The sequence below is a fragment of the Microtus ochrogaster genome, chromosome 19, assembly GCF_000317375.1.
Source record: "Microtus ochrogaster isolate Prairie Vole_2 chromosome 19, MicOch1.0, whole genome shotgun sequence".
Lineage (NCBI taxonomy): Eukaryota > Metazoa > Chordata > Mammalia > Rodentia > Cricetidae > Microtus > Microtus ochrogaster.
In genome coordinates this window covers 24,686,221-24,698,927 of record NC_022021.1, presented here as the reverse complement: position 1 = coordinate 24,698,927, position 12,707 = coordinate 24,686,221, and the positions used below count along the sequence as shown (strand labels likewise).

At 49.5% G+C, this 12,707-nt stretch overlaps 1 protein-coding gene across 1 annotated transcript in view; it reads right to left on the bottom strand.

Moving 5' to 3' along the window:
- Positions 1 to 3,566, bottom strand: part of Gtpbp6 (GTP binding protein 6 (putative)) — a 4,516-nt gene extending 950 nt beyond the window's left edge. Inside the window, exons 1-8 of the mRNA XM_005356575.1 lie at positions 3,236 to 3,566; positions 2,843 to 2,977; positions 2,534 to 2,604; positions 2,059 to 2,189; positions 1,408 to 1,478; positions 1,028 to 1,186; positions 666 to 874; positions 308 to 456 (exon numbers count right to left, since the gene is read on the bottom strand). Coding sequence (XP_005356632.1) covers positions 308 to 456; positions 666 to 874; positions 1,028 to 1,186; positions 1,408 to 1,478; positions 2,059 to 2,189; positions 2,534 to 2,604; positions 2,843 to 2,977; positions 3,236 to 3,566 — 1,256 coding nt within the window. The remainder of the gene's footprint in view (positions 1 to 307; positions 457 to 665; positions 875 to 1,027; positions 1,187 to 1,407; positions 1,479 to 2,058; positions 2,190 to 2,533; positions 2,605 to 2,842; positions 2,978 to 3,235) is intronic.
- Between the last annotated feature and the right edge of the window lie 9,141 nt (positions 3,567 to 12,707).

The following is a 12,707-nucleotide window of genomic DNA, read 5'->3' as shown; positions in this document are numbered from 1 at the left end:
GACAGGTGAGATGAGGACAGGTGCAGTGAGCACAGCTGCAGTGAGGTCAGGGGAGGTGAGCACAGGTGCAGTGAGCACAGCTGCAGTGAGGACAGCTGTAGTCAGCTGAGATGAGGTGAGAATAGGTGTAGCAAGGACAGCTGCGGTGAGGGCAGCTGCAGTGAGCAGAGCTTCGGTGTAGTTAGGACAGATGCAGTGACAAGAGGTGCAGTGAGAACAGGTGCATCGAGGACAGGTACGGTGAGGACACCATGAAGATTCCTGCAGTGTAAACAGTGACACACATGCCTCCCCCTGGCCAACTTACCCGGGAACCAGATCCACCTTATTGTGAACTTCCAACATGGAGTTCAAGAGCGCAGGCCGCAGCTGCAGACCTCGCAGTGTAGACAAGACACTGGCCTTCTGTTGCTCTGTGTTGGGGTGGCTCATGTCCCTCACATGCAGGATAACATCCTGTGAGGGGGAGGAACAGTCAGGGGCCAGAAGTGTCATAGGGAGGGGCAGCAGGGGACAGGAAGTATTAGCCCGAGAAACAACAAGGACACCAAGTCCGAGGAACACCAAGGACACCAAGTCCATGTGGAGGGTGGATCCCAGGACATCTGGCCTAAGCAAAAGGCGGATCCAAGGATACCCATTCACGCAGACACATGGATACCCACCGAATGCACCACGTCCTCCATCGTGGTGGAGAACGACTGGATCAGGCTATGTGGCAGCTGTGACAGGAAGCCAATGGTATCCATGTACAGGATGGGCATGCATGATGGCAGCAACCCCGCATGTGCTGTGACATCTAGGGTTGTGAACAGCTGGTCACATGGCTGCATGGTGGCCTCCCCCGTCAGGGCCTTGATGAGTGTGGTTTTCCCTAGAGCGGACGCAGTGTGAGAATGGGAAACACACACTGCACCCTGGGGACCTTCTCCCACCTGCCCTGTGCTGAGATGTGGGGCTGCACCCCAGGGATCCACCCACATGTGCCCTGTGCTGAGATGCGGGGCTGCAGCCCAGGGACCCTCACCACAGTTGGTGTAGCCGACAACAGACACAATGGGGAACTCGCGCCGCAAGCGCTGCTTCCTTAGCACACTCCGCTTGTCCTGCAACCGCTCTAGCGCACGCCTGATCTTCGCCTCCTTCTCCTTCAGTGCCCGTTGGCACAGCTCTGTGGATGACTCTCCTGTGAACATGGATATGCAAACTGGTATGTAGGAGCCAGGTGCAGGGGGTCCAAGGGGTGTATCTGTGGGTGCACCCCACTGCATGTAGCTGGTATCCCCCACTGGACACCATGTAACTAGTGTTACAAATTGTGACAGCTGGGAAACTCTGCAGCTGGTTGGCTGGTGTTCCCACTGCCCTGGACTGTGTTCCCCACTGGAGGCCATGCGGCACCCTCACCTGACCCCATGATGTACCGTGAGCCCCTTCCTTGCTGGTCCGGTTGGGCAGAGCAGCTGCTCAGGGTAGACCTGGGATGGAAATACATGCTTAGTAGGTGTCACTTAGTGAGTTTTGGCACTTGGGTCCTCAGGTCAAGGCCAAGCCCTCCTAGGGCACACTGGACAGAATAGGGTGTCAACCACCAAGGGGTGTGCAGCTATCTCTGTATGGAAGGGGATGTGGGGGTATGGGGTGAGGAAGGGTGTTGGATGAGGAGTGTGGGGTGACCTGCCTGGGCAGGGGTTGTAATGATTTCAGCCACATAAGGCTGATACTTCCAGGTTCTAGGTGCCATGCATGTGCAGACAAGCCCCCAGGCAGAAGTGCCTAACGGCCCCCAGGGATGTTAAAGGGCCTCCCGTGATCCACGTATGACTCAGCTAAGCCCTTGCACGTCTGCCTGAGGCCCGTCACCTGCATATGAAGTAGCCACATCAACCTCTGTGTACATGCGCTAGGCAGTTTTTAAAAGCTGGACGTGCCATCTTCTTCCTTTTCTCTGCACACTGACTTCCCAGGCCTGTGCACACGCCCTAACTTGTTCCGCGTTTCCTTTTAACTTGTGCCAGGTAATTTCAGGAGTGACCCACCAGAGAAAGTGTAACCCACCTAAGCAGGGGGATCTCCGCCAGAGCCAGCTGCAGCCGGGCCTCCTTGGTGCGGGCATTACAGCGGAATATGTGCAATACCATAGTGAACCTGTCCAACACATGGACGCCCCAGGCAGTCTGCAGGGTCTTCTGCCAGGAAATGGGAAAAAGGGTCAGGGGAAGGGGAAAGGCTAGGAGATGGGTGCCAGGAGAGAGGGAGCAGGGTAAGGGATGAGGCTGGGACAAGCGGGTCAGGGGAATGAGAGGAGTCAGGGTCCTGGGGTCAGAGAAACAGGTGAGGCCAGGACACAGGGGTCAGAGACCCAGGAATAGAGAAAGGGGTGAGAAGGGGACTTGGGGCTCAAAGGGAGGGAAAGGTTGGGACACAGGAGGGTCAGAGGACACAGGGCCAAAGGAAGGGGTGAGGTCAGGGCACGGGGTTCAGGGGAAGGGGTGGAATTGACACACTTGGGTCACAATCACACACTCCATACCTTGGTCAGAGCTGTCATCCTCTCTACATTCAGAAACACACACGTGATGTCCACAGATCCCTTGATCTTCTCTGAGGAGTAGGGGGAGGGGTCCGTCAGTTGCAGGCAAGTCTGGGTGTGCACATGCTACACAAAGAGGGAGGTACACACATGTGCACACTGAGAACCATGCACAAGCTACACTGAGGCATGCACACTGTAACACTGCAAAGAAGGAAGCACACATATGCACATAGCAAGAACACGCATGCATGCACAGGCACACCAGTTGGGGAGGGAGCATGTCACACGAAGGGGCGGGCTACTTACCCGTCAGCTCCTGGAAGTTTCCTTTGCCAAAGACAAACTTGCTGTCTGGGACCCCCGTGGGCACCACCAGGGTCCGCACCACCGACCAGCCATGCAATGCGCGCACCAGCGCGGCAGCCTCCGCCACCTGATACTCTGTGAGGGGACAGACGGGGGGTAGATGGCGTCCATCGGGAGCCGCAGCTCTCATGGACCCTGGAGATGGATCCCAGGTTGGCTAGCACACACAAACCCCGCCTGCCCCACCAAAACTCCACGCTGATGGCCATAGTAGTTCTCCTGTCCCCTGTGCGCCTCCCAAGGCGTCCGCACCACCTTTCTTTCTCCTCATACCTTCCCTTCTGAATCCATGCCCACGCAGGCTGTCTCCTCCCGCCCCGCCCTTCCGCTGACCTGTGTCGTGCGCCTTCCTTCCGGCGCGGCCCCTGACGTCAGGATGTAGGACGCACACACGCTGGGCCGCAGCGGGCAGCAGTGGTTCCCCGCTCAGCAGCTCCTCCTCCTCTTCCTCCTCGGGCTCCTCTGCGTCCTCCCCCACCACCCCGGCCCCGCTCTCCCAGCTGCGGACGTGGGAGCCGCTCCTAACTCCGCCGCAGGGGCTCCGGATGTTGACGCTGCCTGCGCGGGCCGGCTGTGGCGGGCACGGCGGGGCATAGCGAGGGGCCAGGCCGCGGCTAAGCAGGAGCCTGAGCGCTGGTCGTACGGCAGCGCGCGCGGCCGCCATGCTGGGGGCGTGGCCGGAAAGGAGGGGCGGTCCCTGGAGTGGGAGGAGCTGGCGGGGGTGGGGCGAGCAGCAACACCGGGGCTAAGCGAGAACTTGAGCCCAGGAGGACGTTCGGGACGTACGGCCACTGGGGGACTGGGGCTGGGCCGTTAGGGGTGGGGCGAGCAGCCAAGGCGGGGGCGGGGGTGCAAAAGCCAGAGCCCCGCACGAACAGAGGACTGGAAGTCTGAGCGCTCAAAGGCAGCGGGGCGGGGCTCCCAGCGACTGCCCTAGAGATAGGCTTCTGATTGGCGGGAGGCGGGTCCACTCTGGTCCCGGGTAGAGGATACTTACCAAGTCCAGGAGACTTGCAACGGCAAAGGGCTGGGAACTATGACTTAACCCGCTGTGTGGGACATCGGACACGCATATCCTTAGCCCCAGCTGCAGTGCAGTCGCACAGACGCTCGCCAAAGCGAAGGTGATGTATGTGTGCTCGGTACCACAGCTGAGGTGACCTGTGTGTGTATGTGTATGCATGCGCGTGCATGTGTGATGTATATATATGTGGGTATGTGTGGTGTGTGTGTCACGCTTGGGACTGCACGAGGTGACTTGTGCGTATGTGTGTCATGGTCGAGTCCGTTTGCGTGGAGCTCAGTAACGTCCCTCAAGTGGGTTCCTGGCACAGAACTCAGGTGACAGTTAGTTGACCGTGTGAATTTAGCTGTGGAGACACTGACCCATCTCCTGATTGCGTTGCCCGTGTCACACATGAGCATCTTGCTGTGTGTTGCCCCAAGTCACACATGAGCATCTAACTGCGCTGCCCATTATCCCACACGAGCATCTGACAGAATATGGAGTGACAACACAGGGGCCACAGATGGTCATAGACAGTGGACCTAGAATCTGCCCACTTGGTCTGTGTCTTTTTGTCCTCATCTGAGATCAGGAACCACACCAAGTCCATGTAGCTGACTTTTCCATCCTGCTGCACCTTCTGCCTACATGTGGGGCTCAGGGAACATGGGGCCTCTCGTGGGGTTTAGATAACTGCTAATAGATCAGCCCCACCCATCACTCACAGTGATGAAATCACCCACTGACCGCCCACCACCAACAGTGACGTGGGACGTGTAGCCCAAACAGCAGCCACAGAGCAGAAGGTATCACAGGTACTGTGACCCTGGTCACATGACAGAGACCAGAGACACTGACACTCTGGAACCACCACCACCCCTTCCTCGCCACCTACAGGACCTCACATGACGCAGCACAGAAGCACCTACCACATCAAGGTGCACGAGAAGATCCTGCCAATCATCTTGGAGGAGATGGTCACAAGAAAAACCAGGCAGGGTAGTCTTTACACTTGATGACTGGGGCCTGGCTGCTCCACCATCCCTGAGCACAGCCCTTCTATCCCAGGCCCCACCCCTCTTTCAAACTACTACCTTCCATACCTGAGCCCTGCCTCTGCCAATGGTTTTGCCCTCCACACCATAGATCCGCCCCTAGATCTGACAGCCCCATCCCTTCTTCCATTAGCTCTGCCTCTCTATCCCTGAAGCCTGCACTCTACCCCAGGCCCCACCCCTCCATCCACAGTCCCTCCCTCTGCCCCTCAACTGGCAGCCCCACCCTCCACCCCAGACCTCAACCTTCTAGCCACAGTTTAGCCCCTCCATTTGATAGTCCTGCCCTTTGCCCATGGACACACCCTCTGCCCCTACGTCTGACAGCTTCATACTCTAACCCCTGCCACATTCCAGGCCTCACCCTCTACCCTATGGCCCCATCCCATCCCTGCCCTTCCCTTCCATCCCAATGCCCCACCCCCTCCATCCCAGGCCCCTCCCTCCATCTCACAGCCCCACAATCCACCCTCTGTCCCATGCCCCCCCCACTGCAGTCACTGCCTTCACCCCAGGCCCCACCCCCACCCAAGCTCACTGTGGTCTTCATGCTGCACCAGGTAAAAGTCTGTATCTAAGCCCCTGTACTTCTGAGTCCCAACCTCACCTGAGGCCCCATCTTTGTCCCCACCGAAGCTCACATGGTCATTCTGCCTTTCCAGGTCAAGTGCGTCAAAGAACAGGTCATGACCTCTGTTGAGTTTCCAGAACTTGCAGTAGAAGATATTGGTCAGCTGGTTGATGTCAGTCTTTTCTTACAGCAGCACCACGTTCTGTAAGGGGTGCCACAGTCAGCCATGCCCTCTCAAGTTGGGACTGGGGTGTATCCCTGCTCTATCGAGAGGAAGTCCACAAGAGGTGCTGCTCCATAACTGCAGCCCACGCCCTCCAAAGTGGTTCACTTAGACTGTGGGTATGTCTACTCTGGGTGACCAGGAAGTTCACAGATGGACTGCCACCTAATCCCCTCAAACAAAGTAGAGGAGTAGGTAGAACTTGGTAGGCCACACCCCCTAACTGCAGGCCATGCGCCCCATATACGGGGAAAGTAGAACCTGGGAGGCCCAGCCCCTTGCCTGCAGTTCATGGCTTCTCATAGGGAGGGGAAATAGGAAGGTCCTTGGAGGTCCCACCACTGCTAGAAATTGAAGAATCATTCAGTAATTAAAACCACTTTCATTTCACAAGGCAACTAATCAGAGCTAAGAGCTCTGATGGATGTTTAAACCAAGACACAGGGCAAATTGACATTATTGCATTTTTTGCAGTAGCTGATTCCCTTTCTGTTACAAATTTGAGAATTCCCACATCTGAGATATTTGATCATTTACCAAACACTGTCTTTCCTATGCTTTGGGGTTTACTGATTACACTTCCCTAGCTATGTGTGAAGACAGTTTCTCACTGCCAGACTGTAACATGAATGGGGTGGCTGTTTGTTTGTTGGGGTTTCTGTCCCACCCTGTACCCCACAACTGTTTAGCCCCAAAGAAAATCACACATAGGTCTCCATAAATTATAAGCTGATTGGCCCATTAGCTCTAGCCTCTCACTGGCTAACTCTCACATCTTGATTAACCCATTATTCTGATCTATGTTAGCCATGAGGCTCAGTACCTTTTTCAGTGGGGCAGATCACATTCTGCCACTTCCGTGGTCTGGGCAGGAATGGGAGGAGTCAGCTCTCTCCTTCCCAGAATTCTCCTGTTCTCCTTGCATCATTTCTACTTCCTGTCTGTTTTTCCCACCTATATTTCCTGCCTGGCCAATCAGTGTTTATTTATAACATGATTGACCGATTACAGACAATTCTCCTGCACCCCAGTCTGTTTTCCTATGTAAATTCAGGGATCTGCCTCTCTGGAATTACTTTTATTGACAAGCAATTGGTCAGTGTTTAGGGTCCAGGCAAAAAGCATTTCATTTAAGATATTCCCAGATATCCAAGCACATAGAATTACTGTAAGTCCCAGTCTTGGGCCTCCATCTTTGAAGGCCACACCCCTATGCCTGCCAAACCTTGGACCCTCCCCTGGAGGAGGGTCAAAGCAGCCCGCCAAATCTTGATCACTCCCCCAGTCTATTTAAACTGCTCCCCGGTGAGTCCCTTCATGGTTTTCCCTCTTTCCCCCCACTTGTGGTCATCTTGGCAGCTTCCTGGTTCCTCTAGGGTGTTGTAGTGAGGAGTGGGGCCTCTTGTTTGTCCAAGCTGCCCAGCTAGTTTAACCCCCAAAATAACCACACAGAAATTGTATTAATTAAATTACTGCCTGGCCCATTAGCTCTATCCTCTTATTGGCTAACTCTCACATCTTGATTAATCCATTTCTATTAAATCTGTGTATCACCACGTGACTGTGTCTTACCAGCAAGATTCTAGCCTATGTCCATCTCAGGCAGGAGATTCATGGCGTCTGCCAGACTTTCCTTCTTCCCAGCATGGATATTTCAGTTATACTCTTATTTTGGACATGATATCTTGGCCCCACAAGTTCACAGGTAAATAAGGAATAATATACGGCTTAAAAGTTCCTTCATGGCCTTTCTCATCTTCCCAATGCAGTTCATTACTACTCTTCTCAGGATTTCTAGTCTGACCAATTCCTTGTAGCTGTGTAATAGCCTCTGTTTTTGGCCACTTAGAAGGCCACTGGCTGGCGGTTATAACTGAAATATCTGTGCCAGTATCTAGGATGCCAGAAAAATCTTTTTCCATTTATAAACAAAGTGAGTTCTGGTGTCTGAGGGCCTATTGTCTGTACCCAAAATGCATCAGATGAACCAAATTCATCCTCTCCTCTCTTTTCTTTCTTACTCTGATTACTGGTTTGCACAGCTGGAAGTAATATTAAGTATGCAAGCCTCTGACCTGCTTTAACTAAGGAAACTCCATTTGATGGTGAAAGATTATTCCAAGCCTTCTTGGCCACTGTACTGATCCGGACATATGCTACCATATTATATTCTAACTACTGATTTGCTCCCATATAGGTTCCTTCACCTGCCAGCATCTCATACAAAATAGGAATTTGCTGAGTCCTGTTTCTCTCAGCTGTGGCCTAACATTGTTCTGTAAATTCAGTTTCCCACAATAGATAATCTCCTCCTGACAGGCAAGCCTTGGCTATCTGCTTCCAATCCACTGGTGGCATTAGTCTCTGACCTGTTGTAACTGCTCTGTTCTGAAGGAGTATCTAGCAACTCCTCAGGTGGAACAGATGGAACTATCTCCTGGTGGTCAGGATCTGAGTCCAGCCTTTCCTGTATTAGCATGCAGAAATAAGGCATATCTTCAGGGATGCTTTCTGGTCCATAATTACAATAATGTTGGATTCTCATTCCCACTTCTTTCCATATGGCTATGTCTAAGGTCCTACACTAGGAAAACTGAGGGCATATCTCCTTTATGAATTCTAAAAATTCTTGTATCTGATGCTGCTGTACTCTCTCTCTCCTCTGTCTTTTAATATATCTTCTATCAACTGGATAGCCATTTGATTGCTTTCTCCTTGTCCCATGTTTCTATATTTACAAATTTTACTCCCAATATTACTGTCCCGTTTTGTTATCTAGGCACACATTACTCACACATCCACTGATTACTTTTCGTGGGTTCCTCATGTCTAGTTACTCCTTTCGTGTTTTGGGGGGTTAGCAGATGAGCCTCATGTTCTCCTCCATCCTTTCTCCGGCTTTTCTCAGGGTTCAGTGATCAACACCATGTTGCTGGCACCATTATGTCAGAGCCCGTGGCCCCAACATAGAAACTATTTTCCCCCTAACTGGACTGGTAAAGAGGCATGAGAAATAACAAGACAGAGTTCACACAGTCATCTCGGAAGGGCATTTCAGGCTTCATCCATTCCTGAAGATCTACCCACGTTTATTATACAAAACACCATTTAACCCCCAGGTAAACCAAGGTGGATACTCATTAATATTCTCTTTCCAGGGGACATGGAACTAGCCAAACACCTGTAACTTAAGTCACCAGCTTTGGAAAACACCTTTCCTCAGGCAATCTACATTATAACAAAGGAGAAGGAGCACTTAGGAAACTCTGAAATGTCAGGCTAACATGTATTACATAGTGAGTGAGAACTTTTCTCAAAAGAAAAGGATTTAAAAAAAATTGTCCTTGGTTTTTTATATTAGGGAGTTTGTGGGATAATCTGACCATTTCCCTTCCACACCTTGTTTGTTTGTTTAATCTCTTGAGTTTCTGTTGATACTTCTCCAGTTATTTTTGTTATAGTAAGATTATATCATGTAGTTTTTACTTTAAGCTTACAGCTCATAGGTATTAAATATAATGTACTCATAGTATTATGTGCCCATTACCACCATCCATCTCCATAACTTTCATCTTGTAAAACTAAAATTCAATGTCTACTAGACAAATTCCCATTTCTCCCAAAAGCCCCTGACAAACATGGTTGTAGTTAGTCTCTATGACTTTCTTATTCACTAAGTGTGTCGTTTAATTAAATATAATCACACACCATTTTCCTTTAGTTCATTTATTTTGGGGTGGTAGGAGCTTTTGGAGACAGGGTGTCTCTACATAGCCCTGGGTGTCTTGGAATTCATTATGTTGACCAGGATGGCCTTGAACTCATAGATATCCACTTGACTCTGCCTCCTGAGTGCTAGAAATAAGGTATGAGTCCCCACAAACCAGCCTTTTAATGAATTAATTTATTCATTTTGGTTTTTTTTCAAGATGGTTTCTCTAAATAGCCCTGGCTGTCTTGGAACTCTCTAGATCAGGCTAGCCTCAAACTGTCTCTTTATGTTTCCTGAGTGCTGGGATTAAAGTCATGCCTGTTTCTTTAATTTATTTAAGACAGTCTCAGGTAGCTCAGACTTTCCTGAAACTGGATTTCCTGCATTGGCATTCTGACTCATGGGGTTGTAGACATTTATCTACCTCCCCAGTCCAGTAGTACTTAGTATATCTTTGTGATTGGCTTATTTTACTTAGTATAATGTCCTCTCTCTCAGCATAGTCTCTCTCTCTCTCTCTCTCTCTCTCTCTCTCTCTCTCTCTCTCTCTTGAGTTGTGATCTCAATGCTATTAACTGGCATGGGCCTCACTTTGTAGACCAGACTGGCCTTCAACTCACAGGTATTCTACCTGTCTAGGCCAGACACATGCTGGGACTACAGTCATAAGCCTTGTGCTCAATTTTCCTTTCTCAAGGTTAAGTAGGATACCAGGATACCAGGACTGTGTCTGCGGAAATAACTCAGCCATGAAGGGTGAGTTAAGCCATTAATTTCTGCTTTTACAGACAGTTTGGTTTCCAGAACCCAAGGGCAGCCCACAACCAGCTCTGGCTCTAGCTCCAGGGAATCTAATACCCTCTTTTGTCCTCTAAGGGCAATGTACACACCTGGTGAACTTACATACATGTAGGCAAAACACTCATACGCTTAAAAATAAATAAATCGCTTTAAGTATATTTGTATTTTATGTATGGGTGCTCATATTTTATTTATGAGTGCTCTGCATGTACACTTAAATACCAGAAGATCCTGCTATAGATGGTTGTCAGCTACAATGGGAAGACCCCAGCTTAGCTGCTGTAATACCATTTTGCAAAGCTTTCACCCAAAAAAGTGTAAGTTCAAGGTAAAGTCAGTACTCCTAGTCTGCCAAACAGGATATCTGTGGTCAGACATCAGGCCTAGGAGGGGAACGAAAAGTTCTGGGAAAAACTACAAGTGCCCTAGATAGAGCCAAGTCAGCTATTATCAGATCTTCATGTCCCCGAGGAGCTTGTCCCCAAGTGAACCCATCGCCCCATCCGAACTGACCAATGGGATTCCTGTAACCATGCTTCTACTTCTGTATGCCTGCTCTGCCCACCCGTTTCCATATAAAGACCCCCTGCCCAGCCTGAGGGCGTGCAAGTCTTCCAAATAGACTCTGGCGCCCGCAGGTACCTGTGCACCGCTCAATAAACAACCTCTTGCCATTGCAGCCTGTGGTCTCGACTGTTCCTTGGGTTCAGGGGTCTCCTCCTGAGGGAAGGACCACTCTGAGGGTCTTTCACAATGTGCTTGCTGGCAATTGAACTCAAGACCTCTGGAAAAGCAGCCAGTGCTCTTAACTGCTGAGCCAGCTCGAAAAATCACTCATGTGGCAGAGTTAAGTTCATCATCATTGTTAATATTCCTACCTTTTCTCTCTTGGTCCACTATTTTATTTTAAGGAGTTTGCTTTTGAACAGATCATGAAGAATATTTGTAATATCAATCTGTGAAGAGAATTAGGTACTTGGTTATCTGTCTGCATAATAAATCAAAACACATGTAACTTGTAAATTGATTTTAAAAAATCAGAAGTTCAAGATCAGCCTAAACCCATAGAGAGATTCATGAGTCTGGGATACAAAAAAAACCATCGTATCTTACAAAAACCACAAAACAGAGGCAGGAAGAACTCTCTGACTTCAAGGTTGTGTGCTCACTTGAGAATTCTGAAAACACTAACATTAATTGTGATTTTCTTTTCCTGAAATGAGGGCTTTTTGTGTTGCATAGGCTGGCAAACCAACCCCCTGCTTCAGCCACATGAGGAGCCGTGGATAGTGAGTGGCTCTTACACCATGGCCTACTTAGTTGCCCAGTGGTAAAGAGCATGCCTAACCTGAATAGATCCATGCCCTCAGTGCTTCTCAACAGAGCTGGGGGGAAAATGCAACAAATTACAACAGCAAAAGAATCTCTGAATTTTGCAACTAGTTTTCACACTTTCAATTCAGGTAAATAAACCACTATATTTACATTTCTCCTAGACAGAAAGCTTTTTCCTTGGGTTTCCTCACTTCCTTAAAACTACACCCCACATGTAAGCATCTCAGGAAGGTTTTCTTGGGCTGCTCCAACTAGAATGTTGCTCAATGCCAACACGTCCTGCCATTTCTCATCTTACAAACTATAGGTACCGGTTTTATTTCAAGGCCTAGACAAGCTCCATAACCTCAGAATTTGTTCAGTACTGTAAGTATCCCAAGGGCTATAGAACTTAGAGGAACATGGCAGTGTCTCCAATACATTAAAAAACATGAAACTTAGTCTCCTTAACGAAGTCATAACCATTTCTCAACTAAATACCTAATTCTCTCCCAAAACCTTCATTTGTTGCTGTATTTAGAGGACCCAGAAATGTGTCTCACCCCAGTCTTCATTTTTCTCATTCTGATCTGCATTTTATGCACTTAGTTTGCAATTCATAGTAGCAGCACAGTAGACAAGGATTACATTAAGCATATTGTGGGTGAAAATTTCCTTGGCATCTAGCCAGAAAATACTACTTTAAGTCGCAACTAGTTGTCACACTTTCAATTCAGGTAAATAAATTACTATATTTACATCTCACATTAGGTTTAAAATGAATCACAAACTTTTGAGGGGAAAAAGGTACAATATGCTATTTTAGTGCAATTATCTATACGATGCCGCGCCAGCACGGGCTGGAACCAAGAGTCTCGGCGGAGGGTGTCCAGGTTGAATGAATACACAGAGCACGAGCTTGAGGTGGAATAGCTTCTCTTTATTGTCTACTGGGCTGGTTTTATAATATGGCACCAAATGAGGAGGGGGCTGAGAAGGGACTGTAACCTGACCCTGGCAGGGATCACGGACTGGTCACCATGCACTTAAAATTCCTTCCTTCCCCGCTGCAGGAGCAGAGGGAATTTATTATGTTTTCCTTGCAGATAAGCATCTCAAATGG